The 20045-nt window shown below is 47.1% G+C and overlaps 2 protein-coding genes across 4 annotated transcripts; both read right to left on the reverse strand.

The window, feature by feature from the left end:
* Positions 1 to 179: 179 nt before the first annotated feature.
* On the reverse strand, positions 180 to 9424 carry VDAC3 (voltage dependent anion channel 3). 3 transcript variants are annotated; one of them, XM_050325680.1, is made up of 9 exons: positions 9349 to 9424; positions 8038 to 8109; positions 7120 to 7169; positions 4266 to 4418; positions 3498 to 3550; positions 2714 to 2941; positions 1823 to 1973; positions 911 to 968; positions 180 to 672 (listed from the first exon to the last, which is right to left on the reverse strand). In XM_050325680.1, the coding sequence occupies exons 1-9, from the start codon at positions 9392 to 9394 to the stop codon at positions 581 to 583; spliced, it is 903 nt and encodes a 300-aa protein (XP_050181637.1). In that variant the 5' UTR covers positions 9395 to 9424; the 3' UTR covers positions 180 to 580. The 3 variants fall into 3 exon arrangements, with proteins under 3 accessions (XP_050181637.1, XP_050181638.1, XP_050181639.1); XM_050325681.1 differs by lacking the exon at positions 9349 to 9424 and adding an exon at positions 8713 to 8802; XM_050325682.1 differs by lacking the exons at positions 7120 to 7169; positions 8038 to 8109; positions 9349 to 9424 and adding an exon at positions 6275 to 7030.
* Positions 9425 to 10156: 732 nt separating this feature from the next.
* On the reverse strand, positions 10157 to 18273 carry POLB (DNA polymerase beta). Its single transcript, XM_050325683.1, has 14 exons — positions 18083 to 18273; positions 17155 to 17212; positions 17018 to 17084; positions 16582 to 16656; positions 16253 to 16311; positions 15937 to 15986; positions 15463 to 15514; positions 14604 to 14658; positions 14444 to 14516; positions 13967 to 14037; positions 13405 to 13491; positions 12658 to 12722; positions 11979 to 12118; positions 10157 to 11420 (listed from the first exon to the last, which is right to left on the reverse strand). The coding sequence occupies exons 1-14, from the start codon at positions 18141 to 18143 to the stop codon at positions 11326 to 11328; spliced, it is 1008 nt and encodes a 335-aa protein (XP_050181640.1). The 5' UTR covers positions 18144 to 18273; the 3' UTR covers positions 10157 to 11325.
* Between the last annotated feature and the right edge of the window lie 1772 nt (positions 18274 to 20045).

Here is a 20045-nt window from a genome sequence, read left to right on the forward strand (position 1 = left end):
CAGGTCTCTAAAACATGAGAGGTGTAAGGATGTTATCCTAGAAACCCCAAGAGAAGGAAATGCTCAGTGTACAGGTACAGTGTGACAAAGCATTGGCAGATTATCTATTAGCCATGCTTAAAGAACAGCCAGGTGGAACACAGCTTTTCTGAACCTTGCTAAGTCAAGACACACCAACCTTCTGTTCCGACTCGGACCAATTTATTTCATTCTGATGTAATCCCAAATTTCCACTACAGCACAGAGACCACCTTTTATAAAAGGCTGTGGAGTACAGGACATGCAAAATGCAATACAATAAGGGGGAGAGGTTGGATTTTCTTCTGTTTTTTAGGAACAGATTTAAAATACAGGAAACTGAAATGTGGCACAAACATCACAACTTCCATGCATGCCTTCAAGTGTCTTCCTCTGTTGTGCTGGCACTCTCTGGACCTTCAGCAGTGGGTTAAAGTCGTTCTTTGGAAGAGCAGAAAGTTCACACTTCTTCAAATTTCAGAGTATATTAAGGCCGAAACACACTGGGTATACTTTTCCTTCATCTTCCAGAGCACCACCAGTTGTTTTACTCACAGCTGTGTTAAGCTTCCAGCTCAAATCCCAGCCCAACTTTGTGACCTCCAGCATTGAAATTCTTGCCATCAATCAAGCCTGAGACGGTCAGTTTAACACCTATGAAAGCAATCACGAGACCCATCACACTCTGAGCCCCTGGACAGTGCCCTCCCTCAGGCACCTGACCCCACCACTGTCTGTGTACACAACCTCCTACAGCAACAGACATCCTTTCCTTCTGTGAGCCTGGAAAACTGAGCTCATTTGTTCATCTGTTTTGTTCTAAAGATGACAGTGAAGTAACCCACAGTGTAGTATTTAATACTATTTGCTGCTCCCAGTGAGACTTACGTACCAGGTCGGAGGGTGTGAGTGTACCCAAGTCCAATGAGGCTGGCATTGTTCACTTTACCCTGCAGGAAAAAGGAAATCACAGTATTTATACCCTGTGCATAAATATCCAGCATTGTCCCAGTGCCCTGAGAAGGTGGCTTATGCCTTAACTCTCTTCAGCTACTTGTAGAGTAACCTCTGGTAGAAGCACGTTCCAATCTTTTCTTAGGAGTTTCCAGCCTAAGCAATCTTTTCCTCAGATGGTGACCCCATTATGCCCACAGTGCCACCCTGTTCTTCACTGCCCCCAACACTGTGTCTTCATATCCTTTTAAGAGCTTGCTACAGTCCCTCAGAGCCAAAGAGGTCTGTCTTGTTCACATCACTCAGGAGTGACTTTTTTTCATTTAATGAGCAATAAATATATGAATATGCAAACCCCTTTTTTGCATTAACTAAGTTTTGAGCTGTTTACAATAGTATTTCTCATCTTTAATTTTGGCTGAATTGTCCTGGAATTAAGTCTTGTTTTGAAACAAAACAAATGTTTGTTTTAACACTAAAAGTAAAGCAGCACACTGATCTCATCTGTCAGCTGACTTTCTAGGGTCAACTTAGAAAGCTGAACTTCCACCATGGTAACTGAAATACTGTTTTACATTATGGATTAGAGAATTAAAAGAACACACATCTTGCAGAGCTCCAAACATACTACTCAGACTATTTCACTGTGGACAAAACTACAGTTTAGATTTATTTTTTTTCCTAATTTCACAGGTATAACCTGTGAGGTCCCAATTTACATTTGAACCACAGCAAAAGCCACAGTTTGACCTCTGCCATATCCCTCAGTAACTAGTCAAAGCAACTACTTCCTAACACAGATTTTCAGTATTTGTGGGAGCTTGAAATACTCATTTAACAAAGTTCTTACCACAACAGAAGTCTTGTCGTCCAGCTGGTACTTTGCAGCAATACCAAAACGTGTGTTGTTACTGCCAGCAGTCCATGCAAGATTGACTGATGTCTCAACCTTATTATTAACCTTCTGATAAATAGACCCACCGAACTCGGTGCCATCATTCCTGTTTGTAACAGATGCAAGTGTGTCAGGCCCTGCCTTGTTCAGTAACTCTTTAGATCAGCCCTTCCCCATAACCATAATGAACAAGACTTTCCAGCAGCTGAGACCCACATTTTGAGGTTCTGACAGAAAAAATAAACCCAGATAACCTGGTTGCTTGTCTCAGGTTAAGCCAACCCGTGGTAACACACAGAGGGACAAATGCAGGAGACTTCAGTTATGGCAGTGATGAGACTGAGAACAACGTTACTGCAGTGCAGTTGTTTAAATACACCATCTTCAAAGACTCAAGAGCATCTCAGTGCCCAGGTAAGAGCTACAAGCAATGACAGTGGGAAACACTCAAGCACAGCACAGCAGAGGCCTCTCCCCTTCACCTTGGGCATTTCTGAGGGGACAGACATGGTGGGGAGGGGGAGAAGGTACAGGAGTTTAACTGAAGAACTTTTACAGAAGTTAAAAGTTCATGGATTTTAATTCCAAATTAACACTTATAAAGTGCCTCTACATCACTATCCTACATACACAAACCCCCAAATTACCCTGAGACAAGCTACCAAGGCAGCCAAGAGTTGGAAAGTTGCCGTGTTATAGCAGAACTGAAAACACTGCATACAAATTATTTGGAAACAAATTAGCATCCCCTTCCATCCACCTACCTTTGACCTAAGTCCACTAATGCAACTATTCCTACAGTCTGGCTCCTCTGGTAATGTTTTTCTAGGCTCAGATAATACTTACACATTAGTGTGCAGCTGAAAGTCTCCTGCCTTATATCCCAAGGCAAAGTTATTTTGTGAAAGCTTATACTTGGCTGTATCAAAAGCCATCTGGTAGCCAGCGAGCCAGCCTTCATAGCCCAGCACCGCCCAGCCATAAACGGTTGGCCCAGCGAGATCAATGTCTATGTTGCAGCCTACATTTATATATTCTCTTTTGTAGGAGGTCTTCAACTTTGCACTCTTCTTCCTGCAGGGAGAAACAAGCTGTTTTACCCGTGGGGCTGTACAGGTGTGTCTGGTACGTAGTTTATTCAGCTATGTCCCCTAAGGCCAGTTAATGAAATGACTGTAATGCCTACTCAGAACTCCACCAGGGCACAGGATAAGGACAATGTTGGCATTATGTATATTCACATGGTGCTATTTCCCCTCTACCCAGTTCTCAAACTCCTTACAATCCTCAAGGAGCAAAAAGGACAAAAACGTTTCTGCTTGTTGCTCTAAACCCCCTAGGGTTTCAAATGTCATTCTACACAGGTGAGTGTGATGAGTTATGGCATCATCAGTCTCTTCCAGGAGTTGTTTAAGTGGAGTTAGAGATCTAGTACCTACTGCAAAACAACAGATTTGCCACTGGTCAAAACCCTTTTTGCACACCTTGTCCTTCTGAGTCCACTATTATCCACTGCCTGCAGAATATTCTCCAGTAAGTGTTGAGCATTTACACAATGACCACAATAAGCACTTCTAAAGTTATGGGAAATTCTAGCCCTCCTTAGACAAAGGCAGTAGAAAGTATTTACCCTGTGTTCGGTACAAATGTAGTGTCAAGAGCCACCTTCAATCCTCCAGCCAACTGCAAAGAGAAACCAAGACATCTGCTCAGAATTCTGCTGAAACATGATCTGTGACACTCACTACTGGAACTCTGCTTCCCGTCCAAAGAGAAAACAAAACACGACCGTGTGTTTAAATCCCTCATCCTACAGCATCTTCAGATGTCCCTGAAAACATGAATGGCCATACAGGGCAGAGGGCACCACAGAACTTTTACTATCTTTGGCACCATTACCTTGTACTTCAGGCATTAAGTGTAAGGCATAAACCTATTAAACTGAAGAAGAACTCTGTGTTTTTAGAGTGCTGTACCCTGCCAACCCTTCCTGTAAGCAGTGCCAAGCTGCAAATACACATCTTTCTCTTCGACCTTACAAAACATACTCAATCTCAAGGCAGCCAAACTTAAGTCCTTGTGTATTAAAGCATTTAAAATTATGACAGTCCTCTTTGTTTTCCCTGCATGACTGCAGCAGTGACAGTTCTACACAGCTCATGGGTAACAGTTTGGTTCATTCAACTGGGCAAGTAATTCCACAGGGCTGTGACTACAGGAATTCCATCCCCCTGGATCATTCTGCTGGAATCCAGCACCCCACACCCCCAGCCTGAGTGTTCTCACTTCTTGTAGTACTCCAGATAGTTTTGTGCAGCTTTCACTCTCCAATGTTTTCTGTTCAAGACTTTCTCATACCAGTTGCAGAAACATTTTCAAAGTATCTCCTTCCTCTTACCTGATCCTCCACAGCAACTTCTGTTCCCAACGTGTTATCTGTGTTCCACTTCTGGGTGAACGTCAGTCCGTGCTCTTTCATCTTGTACTTGGTCTCTAGACTGCCCGAAGCCTTGCCCGTGTCCGTGTTGGAAGAGCCAGTTGCAGTGAAGTCCTGACAAGAGCATAATACGAGTTTCAGTTCTCCTGATGTTCAGTTACATTCAGTTTTTCAACTTGTTGAGTCCAGCACTCACAACTGTTACCCCCAGGCTTTTTGACAGAACCCTCAAAATCCTCCTCCTCCCCTTCCCTATCCCCACCTAAAATAATTATCTTTGCCTCACAAAAGGCTGCTGCTTTTGGCATCTCTGTTCTGAGTATTTTACTGAGGTGTGTCCTGTAACATGCTCTGTATGTATTCTGTAACATCAGAGCTTCCTGTTATTTAGGGGACTTCAAGTGTCAATAAACATCTCTCCTCCTGGAATAACTGAGTTTCGAGCACAACCCAGTATCAAGCAGTGAGCAGGAATATTGCCACAGTAGTAAGCTCAAGGTTCAGGAATTAATTTTTAAGAAGCATCTCAGAACAGCCCTCATTTGTCATCCCCATCTCTCAAATATTTTCCTTGAGAGAAGATAAATAACCTGTCATTACATTTCCAAGTTATGTCTCTCTTGAAGTTTAAATATTGAAAAATACAGTGCTTAAGAGATGGCAGTACCCATTTCCAATATATCCAAGCTTTGGAACCCTGACTTTCCAGATCCTTGTCATTCCAGGACTATTCCTGGATGCTGTGTACATTACTTTCACAATTCTGGACTTTGCAGAGCGTACAAAGACACAAAGACTGACTGTAAATGGTTTGGAAGTGCCAGGTAACATCCTCACACACAGTCTGGGGCGGTGGGGAACGTTGCAGGGAGAGCTACTCAAGCTAATGCACTGCTACAAGAGCCCAGTAGTTCTACAACACATCTAGCCAGCTAACAAAGACACGTGACACAAGTCAGGATGTGTTGGACTGTCCTTCAGGCGTCACTGCTACACCGTGTTCTGATGTGGCCTCCACCAAGTCAGTGTAAGGACATCTCGAACCGGCCTCAGAACTCAGGAGGAACTCTCTTCTGGTCTCAGAGCAGGTAACCGATTAAAAAATGCTTGGCTGGTTTCTCAGATCAAGAAAAGGAAGGTTGTAAACACTTGTCTCAAAGCCAAAGGCAAAAAACCTGCACTGTCACATGATCAAAAGCCAAAGCATTTTGTGAGGTGTCAAGAACTGAAGCTGGTCTGGAAGCAGAAGGCACAGAGCTGACATCTGCTGCCATCAATCTCTGTCCGTGTCACCAGAGCTCTCCCAGACCAGCCCGTGCAGAAGCATTTCTGGAATTTTTTGTAGCTGAAAAATCAAACTCATTCTGGCTCCGTGTCACGCCCGTCTGGGTCAGCAGCCAAGCACAGCTTCCCACTGCCCTTCCAGTTTGTGGTGGCACCTTCAGCAATGCCATGCATTAGCAGGCAAAACCACTTGCAATCTCTGAAACAATTACAACCAACAGACACCATCGCTGCTGTTTTCCAAGTCCACAGAAAACATCCAAACGTTTCTGTATCACAACAACCAGAGCTACTATCGGTACCCACGTAGGAATTAGATCTCACACTCTGTTCCCTACCTCAGCTCCACCCCCAAATACCCGCTCTGCTGCAGCAGAAGGCTCATCAGAAACACTAACAAGCACAACAGGTGAAGCAGCAGACAACTATATCAATACCACATCTACCCTGTTTTCCCCCTGCTGTTCTTAGGGTGTTCTTATTGTGGATTGTTGGGCAAAGATTGCAAATGGCTTTACATGCATGGATGACACAGCAGATTTAGAGCTCTGGACACAAACAGCACGACGTGGATGGCAACAGGACTAAACCCAATGGAATGGTTCACAAACAACACTATGCACCACAGAAAACAAGGAAGACAAAGCGATAAAGAGCCAGCATGCCAAAACAGTCACTATTCTTACCAGCTGGATAAACATCCAGTGAAAATCACATGGAAAAGAAAAAGCCCATTTTAGAACTCACTACAGTTGTTCATGTTCCATCACACAGCGTAATTAACTATTTGCATATTTTTTATCTGAGAATCAAAACTTCCAGCCAGGAGAACTGCATATCAATATGAGATGTCAGTAAGTGGGGGCAGCTGCACATGGCGTGGAGATACAGAGACCACACACCCACGTGTGCTGGTGCACAGTGCAAGGAACCCATCGAAAGCACAACTGAGACAGAGTACAGCAGTACAGAAATAAGGACTTACCCCACTTGCATGATAAGAATGCAAGAGAAGGAGGGAGGAGCTAAGGCAAATATGTTTATGAAGGAGGCTGAAAAGCAGCACCATCTTATCAATCAGAAGAGCATCAAGTGAGAGCATGCACAGAACTGAGAGTCAGTGTAAGAAAAATATTATTTAGTAAACAACATTTGCCTGTGGTTAAAGATCGAAATTATGAAGCCCATCCCTGGTTTTGCCTCCTGTGAAATTGTGAGGAAGCTCCACTTCTCCATCATTACAGTGTGGATCATAACATCTTCTAGTTACTTGAAGTGCTAAAGTTTAATTAGGCCCTCAAATTCTACGTAAAAGGTACTGCAGAAGGACTGTTTAGTTTTAATTAAGTCTTGAAGTGTAACCACAGTGAAAATGAAGTTAAGTTAAACTGTGGTGCTTATTTGCCGCTTGGCCTTCTGGATAAAAGTCCTTCCAGACTCAAACACCTGCCAGCAGTTGCTGCCACCAACCATCTCAGGGATCTGTCCTTTCACTGCCATGCCAGTGATGTGGAAGGCCCCCAGTACTTACCACCCCACTGGTAGACTTGGTCTTCAACTCCAACTTGACCATTCCAAATCCTGAAAACAGAACAGCACACAGGGCCTGTTTTACCCCAGAACACAAGCAAGGCTTGTTTCCAGCATATCCAAAGCACCACAGGCAGGGTACACTGAGCTAAAACAGCCTATTTTCATGTTTCAACAGTTGATTGTACTGAGGAATGACTGAAAGAATTTTGACAATTCAAAGTCTCATAATTTATAGTGATAACAGACACCAATCATCAAGTATTTCCATCTTCTGTAGCTGCCTGCAGGCGGGGACCCATCAATATATTTACCATTTCTGCTGATTTACTCAATTTACTTCTATAGTTCTGACTGCAGAACAGGAAATTTTTCTTTTTAATTTTAGGTAGCATATGGATTTGGGATACAAATGCAATCTTTATCACACACAAAATCAGACTAAAAAAACATCAACACTGTTAGTACTGTTCCCAAAAAGGGACAAATGCAAATATTGTGGCAATATCTTCTCCACCTGTAACAGGAGGCTGTTCTGATTAACAGAAAGGTCACTTTACCTCAGGAACCTGATCATTGCCACATAAGGCCTCCTATGGCAACCTGCATCACTGTCACTGATTTAATGCCTCTAAATACAAAAATTGGAAGGTAAAGGGTGGAGCATTTTTCAGAGACTGCTCTGGAGTGCATCTTAAGGTCAAACTCCTGACTTTCCCCTCTAACTCTTTGCCACTGCAGCATTCTCATGATACATGCCCAAAGCTCAGATTCAGAAGGTGCCACGTGCTCCAAGCCTCTGCTAAATTCCTACCACAAGCTCTTAGGGGGTCTCTGAGGTACTAATGTTTTTCTGGCATTTTCAAGATGCCTAAGAAAAAGATATGAAAGGTTATCAAACCACAATCCTGTCACTTACCATAGCCCTTGTTGAACACATCCCTGGCAGACTTTCCCAAGTCACTGTACGACGGTGGTACAGCCATTGGACCTGAAACACACGGGAAGCTGTAAGAATCCTAGGTGTAACAGCATCAAACCTGAACTACGTCCAAAGCATTTATAAATCTATGCCCAGCAGCCTCTGAGGACTCCACTGACAGGGAACTGTCACAAGCCCTCCTTGCGTCACTTGCTGTGTCAGAAACAAGTTCCAATCCAAGCAAGTTCCCAAAGCCAACCCATTAGTTGGAAACACTGAGCCCAGGCATTACATCCACCAATGTCAGCCTCACATTCTTCAGTGGCAAAAAGAGCCTTATCACTATTCTGATAACAAGCAAACACTGCTTTCCTGGCAGGACCCTCTCTGAAAAGGACCCCAAAGGGCAAAGCAAGGTCAGGACTGAGCAATCCCAAAGGAAAACAGATCTCACTTCCACCTGCACTTGTGACTTCTTAGAAAGCTTTTTCAGAGATGTGCAAGAACAGAGATCTCTGCACATTGCCCAGTAACCATCAGGATCTCTGTACTGTGCACACAGCAGCAAAACCTGCATTTCCTAATACAGGTCCCTGGGACAACCACTCTGGAGGGCAAAACTCAAAAGGACAGGCACATGACATAAAGGACAGCTCACATGATATATTTTACCTTAGTCACCACAATTCAGGGATTTTGCATCAGAAAATCCACAATAAAATGTAGTGTTTCACAACTCTTAACCCTGAATTTGGTCTCCATCAGCCGGACGCGATGACAACGGCCCGCAAAAGGCGGTGCAAAGCGGGCAAGGACACACACGAGGCTGAGGAGTAACTGGAAAAACCCCACAACGTGCACAAGGTACAGAAGCACCCTCGGGCGGCCGCGCCGGTGCCGGTGCCGGGGGCGCGGCGGGGCCCGGCCCGTGACCGCCCTCACGCCCCTTTCGGCGGCGGCCCCGGGGGCGCGAGCGCCGCCCCCGCCCCGGCGCTGCCGCGTTACGCAACCGGTAACGGCTCCGGGCCCTGCCCGCGCCCCCGGCCCGGCCCTCCCGGCCGGGACAACCGCCGGCCGGACCCCGCTCCCGGACCGCAGGGACGGGCCCACCCCGGGCGGCGCTGAGGGCGGGCGGGGCCCTCGGGATCGAGCGGCCCGCGGCCCCTCCGCAAGGTGACTCGGGGGACGCTCGGGGGACGCCCCGGGAGGCCCGCGGGACACCGCCGGACCCGGCCGGACAGCGCCGCGGGGCGCGGCCCGCCCTCGCCCCGTCCCCGGTGGCGGCCCCGGCCCCGGCCCCGCCGGTACCTGCCGCCCGCGCTGCTCCGGTGCGGCTCTCCGCGCCCCTGCGCATGCGCGGGGCCGCCGCTGCGCACGCGCCCGGCCCCGGCCCCGGCCCCGCCCCGCGCGCGCCCCCCGGCCCCGAGCGCCGCCCCCCGGTCCCCTCACAGAGCCGGGCGGCTCCGACCGGACCGGCCACGAACGTGCGCCGGGACACGGGCCGGGGCGCTCCGGGAGCCCAGGGGGCTTTTCCAGCCTCAGCGATTCCGTGGTTCTGTGATTCTGTGAACTGCGGCTCACAAAGCCCTCGGGAAGCGCCGCCAAGGCCCCAGGTGGAGGAAGGGACCTTGGCAAACCCTCCCAGGGTGGCGCGGGCAGCGGGGGTGACACAGCCCCTGGCAGCGGGCACGGCAGGGCTGTGTGTGCCCGGCCAGGAGCACAGACTGCCCCCAGCTCACAGCTGTACCAGCCATCTGCAGGCCAGTGAAGCTCAGAGAACACCTAGTGAAGTGGGGAGTGGGGAGAGAAAAGAAGAAAATGAAGGACACGCTGTATATGTAGTTCAAGGAAAATAAACAAGCAAGCACTCTGAACAAGCCTTTTTTTTTTTTGCACATAGAAGAATTCACAGTGTTACGGAGAGAGACTGCAAAGCCAGCGAGTTCTGCCTCGAGGCCCAGGACAAAGTTGGGCCGCCTGTGGAAGAGGACGGAGATGCATCAGTGTAATGCTGTGTGCTGCCCACGAGACACCTGTCAGCATGGGAAACCTGTGCTACCGCTTCTTGATCTCTTAAAATTATAGCTAATAAATAATAACAAAACCGGATTACACATTCATGACAGAATATTCAATTTGTTTATTCCCACTGATCACTGAAGAAAATACTAAATATATCAGCTATATATATATTTTTACCATGAGGCATCAGAAGACTTCGCATAGTACCAAGTTAACTTCTAGTTACCTTACATACCACTGCATGCATTACTGCTGGGGAACATTCCCAGAAAATAATAAAAACTCCCAATATGAAAAAGAGAAGAAAATAAAGACACAACCAAGAGTACCAGCCTATAATCTCCATCACTAAGACTGATCAACACTCATTGTATAAGAACAAGTAAAAATGTAGTTGTTCTGTAAGCTTAAGTCAGATAAAAATAAGAAATAGTATTACATCCATCTTTGTTTTATGATTCAGGTCAGGTTAAGTAGTCTGACAATAAAGAATCTTTGTCCCAAATACAACTATTAATGCATTCTTGATGAGACCTCCTCTCACATCCAAACCAGCCCATACCTTCCCCAACAATTAAGGAGGAGGTATAAAACAAGATCTGACACGTTTGCACATAAAAAAGGGCAGACTGAACCTACAGGAATGGTGGAAATGCATCAATTCATCAGACCAAGATGAAGAAAGTGAACAAAATACAGAGCACTGCAATGGACAGGACTGCAAGACCCCTGATAACAAAAGCCAGTCACACGCAGCAGGAGAGTGGTCACATCAGAGTACAGCCCATACTGGAAGGGTTTAGAAGGAGACTGCTCATCACGAGCTTCAAGACGCTTAACACAGAGCTAAGGAGATATAAATAGCAGTGGGAAATGGTATTCTTTAGGAGTGCATCAGGACACAGCTTTCTCATTCTGTGGCTACACCTACACAAGATACAAAGAGAGGAGCTGGATGCCCCACCCCTGGAAACATTCAAGGTCAGACTGGGCTCCTAAGAAACCTGATTTAGTTGAGGATGTCCCTGCTCACTGCTGGGAGGCTGGACTAGAAGACTAAAAGTCCCTTCCAACCCAAACTATTCCATGACTCTGAAAATGAAATCTTACGGGATTTGATCCTCACTACGCATTCTGTACTAGTGCCATGGACTTGCTTTAAACATCAGTAACACACATTTTTGCAGTAACAACCAAAGTAAGACTTGCACTTCATGTATTCATAAGCTACAAAACATCTCTCCAGGCTACCCAGACAAGCAGTCATTCACTCCGGTCCTTTGGCTCCCGGTACTTCCACTGGATGTAGTCAAAGATGTCTTCTTCACTTTCCACTGGCAGGGCCTCTCCAGCAACTCCTGCAAGTAAATTACAGATGCTATTTGAAAGGGGGAAGATTAAGACAAAACTGCTGTAGGTAAAGCAGACTTAAAAAGCCACCCAAACAACCCTCACTGCCCCCTTGGTCTTTTCATACAGTGTTTAGGTGATTATTCTTATTAGTGTCAAAGGAAATAAGGTAATGAATTAACTTTGGGCCACACGGTTGTGCAGTTAAATATATTTATAGTCGTGTGCATGTGTGTATAGTCACCTCCCCTCCAAAACAAACCAGCTGAAGGACATGGCATATCCTATGAAAAGAGTGGGAAACCCCTTATGTGCTGTGCTTGACACAGAAAAAACAATCTTTACACCAGTAAGACTTTAAGAAGATTAGGTAGCCCAAAGAGGTAACTTTGTGCCACAGCACTGCCTGTACATAAGCAGGCTGCCTCTTCCTGCTGTAATGGTGCCCAACACCAAAAAGGGCACTGCAAGAACAGTGTTTATCAGAGCTGTTTCCAAACCACTGCACCTGCCCTGAGAAGGGATCACCCAAAGCAAGGGAGCAGGAGGAACGCTCTGTCACTGACCAGTGACACCCAGGCGGCGGATCGTGTACTCGTTGATGGTGAAGCCCATTTCCAGAGCATGAGCTCTCATGTTCTTATTGAATATATCACTCCCTGTGAAGTACAGCACACCACAGTAATACTGATCTTTGGGGATAAGCCTAAGGGAAAAAGCAGAAGTGCAGACTTAGAACCAATATATAACAGAAAGGTTACAAGCCACTTGGAATTCAGCCCTTCAGACACTGCTGTAGGTCTGCTTTCTGTTTGTGCCCATACATCCTGCAACTCTGGGCATTTGATTTTCCCCAAGCCAGCTGCAAGAATGAAATGAACTGCATATCAAGGAAAGGTTCACCACATCTAACTGACCCAGAAGTTACTGGTGTTCAGCCACTACCTGGTTATGGTGCTTGCACTCCTGCCAAGAATTAATGTCAAAGCAGGATGATAAAATAGAACACAATTCTGAATCTGGATAGAACATCATGATTTAAAATACAGCATTATTGCCAAAAACCTGTTGTAGATACTGGCAGTCGTACAGTGGCTTCCTCAGTGAAAAGGAATTAGAAACCCATTAGTAAATGCCATGTTCTGAACATGGAAGTAGAGATCTGAATGCAGAGGTGGATGTAAATGCCTACTCTGTAGCAGACAGCTAAACTGGGGGTTGGGTGGGGTTTTCTGGCTGTGTTACCGGATATCAATTCTCCTGTGGGGATAGGCTGTTCCATCTTCTTTGTCTGGCAGCTGACAGACACCCTGTGAGGAAGTAAGGCAAGCAAGAAATCCAAATGAAATTAAACAAATTGGAGATCAATCTTTACCACCCCACCCCTAAAAAACCTCTAAACAATCCTCAGTTATCTGGAAAGCAAAGTTAAATTCCAGCTGAACTGATTAAATATTTCACTGGAACACCTGGATATCAGAGTACAGTAAATCACTAAAAAATTGGGGGGCAAGGAAGTTTTTTCTTGAGAAATCCTCTGCCTCTTTTCAGTTCAAACTGCTTTTTAATCTTCATGCAATATTTAAGGGGAAAAAAAAAAAGGAAAAGCTGCATTGCAAGCAAGGGATCTAAGAAAACTACTTGCTTCAGGCATCCAACATAATCCCTATTATATCCTGAGTCTGGCACTGTACTCATTAAATCTGTTCTGCAGCAAAACTCACAAAAAAAGGAGACAATTTTGTCTAATTATGTATCTGTTATCTCAGAGCTACAGAAATATCTGTACACTTTCTAATACTGAGATCTGCTGTAAGAGATTCTCTAAGAGTTAACTGCAGGAAGTTTTTATGGGAGGCAAGGGGGGAGAACTAAAAAATAAAATAAAATCACATCACAATTCCAGCAGTCCAAACATCTTGGATGTATCCCAGCTTCTGTCAAGAAAGGTAATCCCCCCACAACATCCCTCACCACCAAAAAAGCCCTTACCATGAATTTGGTGTCACCTTTAGACAGCATATCTGTGACAAAGTGGACCTTTTCCAGTTGTTCTACAACTTGATGCAGAAGTTTTGACTAGGAACAATGACACCACAACAGAAATCAGTTCACAAGTAACGAGAACATCTTACCTATTTACTTGATGGTGGCTCCCATAAGTACAGGACATCACCATAAATATGTGTATTATTCTATATAAAATTTGACCCTGAGGGGAAAAATGTAACAATAATATTTCTTCAGAGTTAGTCCCAGCAGATGGCAAGGACAGCAGGATGTTTTCCTCTCATCTAAATGACTGTCACAGGTCTGCCTGTAAAACCACGGGAATTTGAAGGGGTGGAGGAACGAGTGTGATGGGAAGAGGAGGGCCTGAGAAGTGATTATAACTCCTCAAATTAGACACAGTGATCCAAGAGAGGAGTTTAAAATTACAGTAATGAGAAGATGCAAAAAGCTGCAGTACAAGTCTGAGACTGTGTATTTTCTGAAATTAAACACACCCTGGTGGAAGTAAAGCCCAGCACTGACTCAGCAGCTGGAAACACACCTGTTTGGAGGACTGAGATGTGAAGCTTGGATGGGTCAGGAGAACATCCATATCACCACTTGACTCTGCACCTGGGCAAGGGAGAAGCACAGAGAAGCCCCTCTGTGAATGACAAAGTGCACTAACACTGGTGAACATCCATCTAACCTTCTCCTGTAAACATGTTTTTCTTGTAGAAAACAGTCCCTATTCAAGATACTTGTAAAAAATACCCCAGAATTTTTCACTGTACTCTCTGGCTACAAAGGACAAATGTTGATCATGTAAAAGCACACAATTCACATTAGAACATACTACTCTATGGGAGCAGAAACAAGGATTCGTGTGGCTGCCTCGTCACTGAACTGATTAGTCAAGACAATACCAACAGCAGAAGGCCAGGTTCTGGCACAGACTGTCTCTGGAAGAACACCACACACAGCAAAGGGTCTTGCTTATTATCCCAAAATAAACATAACAAGATCACAGAGTACCAACCTCGTCTAAAACTGCCACAGACTGTAGCAATATAGTTTGGGTCCAGCTTCTTTATCTCTTTCAGCACAATTTCCTGTGTAAAAAGGAAAGATGTGTGTTTGAAGGTGTCAGTCATTCACTGGCCATCAGTACCTCACATCCTCAACAAAGACATTCCTACCTGCATTTGCAGCATTTCTTCCCTTGGGATTCTTTTCTCAAAATCTTCAAAATATCTGCATATATAAAAATAAAAATGTCTGAAAGAGTGCCAGAGGCAGCATCTTCAATTTGTAGTCAATTAAATGTGTATCAGAGGAAGGAATACAACTTACATTAATGTCACATCACAGAAAGCTCCCAACTCTCACCAAGGGGAGAGTAAAACCTCAAAACTGCAAGTCTGACAATGCTTAGAAGATGGTTTCATTATTTCCACTGCACATGAAGAGCTGCTATAAGGTGGGAATAGTATATTCACCAATTGGTTAATATTCACTGAGCCTTCTGAAAATATAAAAGGTTCCTGACAAAACTCAGCACATCAGCAAGCAGGAGGAACAGGTCCCTCGCTCTTGGTCAGAGGTGGCCTGTGTTGTGAAGTGCTAAATGGAAGCTCACAAGCCAAATACAGCTCCTGATATATTTGCCTCGGGCTGCAAAAATCAGATGGCAACCATGCTTGCCTGACTGAGGAGAGAAAAAGGCCAAATGAAACACCAGCTGGCTTTCTGTGGTTCACAGCACAGAACAAAAAACCAGTTTGGGCCACTTTTATGCAGATTGTGAAGAAACATCACCACAGCCCTGCTAAGGTGATTCTCCTTGAGCCAAGTGAAGAAGGAATTTGAAATCAACTTCCTTCTAAATGGAGACTAAGCCTTCCAAGCCCAGTGAAACAGAAGCTCTAAATAACTGCTGAAAAGCATGCAGAGCACAGAGAGAACAGAACCTTACTTGGCCTGTGCCACCTTACATTACATCCTGGTGTCTGGAGGAGTCATTAGACAAGCCAAGCACCTGCACCCAAGGGAGCTTACTTCAGTCCAATTCGCTGGTGGTGGGTCAGCTTGTGCTCAATTTTTCTAAGATCTAGAACAATTAAGAAAAAGAAAAACAAACAAAAGAGTTACCTTAGCACTCAGAATATTACAGTAAGTTTTCAGCACTACAAAGAATACGTGAGGAGAACACAAGGAGCTCAAAGGAAGGAGTGTTACACTGACTATACAGCAGCTGGCAGGATGGCCACAAATGCACAGAGCGCTTCCCAATAAGGACTTATCAGGCCACTGAAGAGCCCAAATCCTTTTATCTTCCACATAACTTGCAAGGACTTTATTTTGGATATGTATATAATGCCTTAAGGCTCTGTACTAACTTCAGCACCTTCCACACCTTCCTCACAGCCTCGGGCACATTTGCTATCACAGAACCCTGTGGGAGAGGCAGCACGACAGAAGAACAATGCCACATCACTGGCGTGGGAACTGAGGCTCCCAACCTACACTTACCTTCTAAAGTCTTAATTCCCTCCTCCACAAACTTCCTAGCAGCAGCAGGACTGCAAAGAGACAAGGCAATCTGGCATCAGGAACAGCAAGAATCTTACAACACTGGACAGGACATCCCAATTCACTGTAACTGCCTGTAATTGATGATTCTCTACCCTTTTGCCTCAGGCACTCGCGACATCAGAACCACAGGGGCTCAGCATGGGCACTACATCATCACCTCAAACTCAATCTCTTCACTATTTGCAATCATCCAAATTGTCTTCATAAATCTATCACATAAACAGAGGAAGGGGAAAGACAAAACAATTTTTACCCAATGCCAGTAACTCGTGTCAGGAAATTGATAGAAGCACTCGTATCATCTTGTCGAATCTACAAAACCAAAACAACACAAGCCAATTCCTCCTTTATTCCTTTTGCAATGAATAAAACAACTTCGAGAAGATAAAACAGCTTAGTCAGGCTGCTTTGGAAGCTCATCATAAATTTCTACTTACCATACACCCTACGTTCACCATTCTTAAGACTGACCTCAATCTCTCCAGGGGCAAGAACAGAAACTGTGCAAAGCAAGCAGGCTGCTTTGCAAGTTCCAAAGGAAAGCCACTACTGACAAACAGAGCACAAGGGAAAGAAACCCACCTTTTCCAATTTGCGTAGTTTTCCAGTGGATAAGAACTCATCTATCTTCTCAGCAATCTTAGCACCTACTCCATCCTAAATATTCAAAAATCACTTCAAGTCATTATATTTGGAAAGAAATAGTCCAGAAAGTCCAGAAAGAACTATGAGGCCCTCAAGACCATGACAAAATACGGGACCACAAAGGAGCACAAGAATTCCAGGCTAAAACACAAGTCCTACGAGAAGCAGCTGAGGGAGCTGGGGTGGGGGGGGCTCAGCCTGGAGAAAAGGAGGCTCAGGGGGCACCTTCGTGCTCTCTGCAACCGCCTGACAGGAGTTAGAGGTTGGGCTCGATGACCTCAGAGATCTTTCCCATCCCGGTTGATCCCGTGGTTCTGTGAAACCCCCACAGCGGCCGCCCCGCCCGGGTCCCCCCGCCAGCCCCAGCCCCTACCAGCTTCTTGGCCTCAGCGCCGCTGCGGATCTTGCTGGGGTAGCGGGCGATCACCGAGGCCGCCTTCCTGCGGAAAGTGCCGGTCAGCACCCGGGCCGGGCGGCGCGGGGAACGCGGCGGGGCCGGGGGGGCCGTACCTGTAGGCGTTGTACTTGTGGATGGCCCGGTTCACGTTGCGCTCGTAGTTGGCCAGTTCTGCGGGAGGAGAGCGGTGACAGCCCGGCCACACAGACAGACAGACAGACAGACACACCAACCTACCCCCACCCACACACACAGACAGACAGACACCAACCCACACACGGACAGACAGACACCAACACACACACACACACACACAGACAGACAGACAGACACATCAACCTACACACACACACACACACAGACAGACAGACAGACAGACATACCAACCTACCCTCACACAGACAGACAGACAGACAGACACACCAACCTACCCCCACCCACACACAGACAGACAGACAGACACCAACCCACACACGGACAGACAGACACCAACACACATACACACACACAGAGACAGACAGACAGACAGATCAACCTACCCACACACAGACAAACAGACAGACAGACATACCAACCTACCCCCACCCACACACAGACAGACAGACAGACACCAACCCACACACGGACAGACAGACACCACACACACACACACACACACACACAGACAGACAGACAGACACATCAACCTACACACACACACACACACAGACAGACACCAACACAGACAGACAGACAGACAGACAGACAGACAGACAGACACACCAACCTACCCCCCCCACACACACACAGACAGACAGACACCAACCCACACACGGACAGACAGACACGAACACACGCACACACACACACACACACACACACAGAGACAGATAGACAGACAGACACACCAACCTACCCCCACCCACACAGAAAGACAGATAGACAGGCAGACACATCAACCTACCCACAGACAGACAGACAGACCAACCTACCCCCACCCACACACGGACAGACAGACACCAACCCACACACACACACACACACCGGGCGGGCGGTACTTACCCATGAGGAAGTCGGTGATGCCCTCGTTGAGGCTCTCCTGGGGGGCCTTCCGCTTGCTCATGGCCGGCACCGGGAGCGGCACGGAGCGGGAGCGGGACGGGACGGGAGCGGGACGGGATCGGGACGGGATCGGGACGGGGACAGGACCGGCCCCTCGCGGCTGCGGCCCCGGGAGCTCCGCGGAGCCGCCTCGGGAGGCGCTTCCGGCCGTGTCGTCACAGCCGGTCCCGCTGGGGGGGCCACCCGGCAGGACAGGGCGCATGCGCAGAGCGCGGCGGGGAGCGGCTTCGGTGGCGTCCCCGGAGGTGTCCCAGGAGTGTCCCAGGAGTGTCCCAGGAGTGTCCCCAGAGCTGTCCCCAGAGCTGTTCCCAGAGCTGTTCCAGAGCTGTCCCCAGAGCTGTTCCAGAGGTGTCCCAGAGCTGTTCCAGAGCTGGTCCCAGAGCTGTTCCAGCGGTGTCCCAGAGCTGTTCCCAGAGCTGTTCCCAGAGCTGTTCCAGAGGTGTTCCCAGAGCTGTCCCCAGAGCTGTTCCAGAGCTGTTCCCAGAGGTGTCCCAGGAGTGTCCCAGGAGTGTCCCCAGAGCTGTTCCCAGAGGTGTCCCAGGAGTGTCCCCAGAGCTGTTCCCAGAGCTGTTCCCAGAGCTGTTCCCAGAGGTGTTCCAGAGCTGTTCCTAGAGCTGTTCCAGAGGTGTTCCCAGAGCTGTTCCAGAGGTGTTCCCAGAGGTGTTCCCAGCTCTGTCCCCAGAGCTGTTCCCAGAGGTGTCCCAGGGGTGTCCCAGAGCTGTTCCAGAGCTGTTCCCGGAGCTGTTCCAGAGGTGTCCCCAGAGCTGTTCCCAGCGCTGTCCCCAGCGGTGTTCCACGCAGGAAAGCAGGTGGGCAGCGAGGAGAAATGTAGAAATGTAGAGCATCTTTTGTTTGTTCGTTCTTTGCTGGAATTTATCAGGAGTGAAGTGCAAGTTAGGAGAGCTGAACACATTCCATGGAATACAGGAACTGTGTCATTTCAGGGCTGGAACGGCTGTGAACAGCTGCCAGTTACTTTCCTACCTCCAGAAGGACTCTGGTTTTCAGTCTTAAAGACTGAAAAGAGATTCTTCAGACTGGGATGATGGTTTGCAAACCTCTCCTTCCAAAATAACAGGAGGAAGGAAGACAACGAGGACAAAGGATGAGTTCCTGGTGCCAGGCCGAGTCTTGGGAGAGGTCTGGGATCTATAACCTAAATAAATTAGGATGGTGAAGAGGGAAGATACCAGAATCCAAGAGCTTGCAGTCGCCTGAGGAGCACATTTGCATCCCTTTGTTTATCCCACCTGGGTCTTCCCAAGATCTCCCTTTCTTTGCAGCAGGAGGGGTCTCTCTTTGAAGCCTTCCTGGCCTCAGGAATGAGCATCTCCCTTCCTGGGCATGTTTGAGGTGGCTTTTTTCAACGCTCTGTGTGTTCAGATCCTTCACACCCCAGTGGAACTTGATAAGCCCAAGCCGTGGGTGGGAGGATCAGCACAAGTTTGTCCCTCTAGGTGTGGGAGGTTCCCAAACTGCTCTGCCTGAACAAACCCTTCCTTTCCATCCACCTGCACACGGAGCTGCTCCTGGGAAAGTGGCACCAGGCCCCGCTGTGTTTTGGGTTGGCTCTTGTTGTGGTTTGTGTCTCTGGATTCCCAATAAAAAGGGGCAAAAATGAGGCTTTTCCTTTCCAGGCTCACACAGTGAGGACTCCTCAGGACTTCCTGTAATCCAGGAATATTATTCCTTTCCAGGATCAAGAAAACTGAGGTGGTAAAACCTGCCCCATTGTGGTGTCCCTGCCCATTAATTCAGCAAATCCTCCCAGCTGAAGAAGGGCAATAATGACAAATGTCAAAACATTCCCCCCTGACAGTTAGAAATGTGCATTTTGGAAGCACTCCAGTGTTTCAGCAGGAATTCTGCAGAGGGGCACTCTGTGTCTGTTGAGAGCCAGGGA

The sequence above is a fragment of the Myiozetetes cayanensis genome, unplaced genomic scaffold (assembly GCF_022539395.1).
Source record: "Myiozetetes cayanensis isolate MyiCay16 unplaced genomic scaffold, myiCay2020 scf30, whole genome shotgun sequence".
Lineage (NCBI taxonomy): Eukaryota > Metazoa > Chordata > Aves > Passeriformes > Tyrannidae > Myiozetetes > Myiozetetes cayanensis.

What these genes read in the sequence shown, in the direction of transcription:
- VDAC3 (XM_050325680.1), bottom strand. Translation starts at nt 9,394, where the DNA reads ATGCGCAGGGGCGCGGAGAGCCGCACCGGAGCAGCGCGGGCGGCAG. An exon ending in CCAAGTCTACCAGTGGGGTG is followed by an intron (nt 4,419 to 7,119) that starts GTAAGTACTGGG and finishes TGCTCTTGTCAG; the next exon opens with GACTTCACTGCAACTGGCTC. An exon ending in ACATTTGTACCGAACACAGG is followed by an intron (nt 2,942 to 3,497) that starts GTAAATACTTTC and finishes TTCTCCCTGCAG; the next exon opens with GAAGAAGAGTGCAAAGTTGA.
- POLB (XM_050325683.1), bottom strand. Translation starts at nt 18,143, where the DNA reads ATGAGCAAGCGGAAGGCCCCCCAGGAGAGCCTCAACGAGGGCATCACC. An exon ending in GCGCTGAGGCCAAGAAGCTG is followed by an intron (nt 16,657 to 17,017) that starts GTAGGGGCTGGG and finishes TTGAATATTTAG; the next exon opens with GATGGAGTAGGTGCTAAGAT. An exon ending in CACAGGAGAATTGATATCCG is followed by an intron (nt 12,119 to 12,657) that starts GTAACACAGCCA and finishes TTTTTCCCTTAG; the next exon opens with GCTTATCCCCAAAGATCAGT.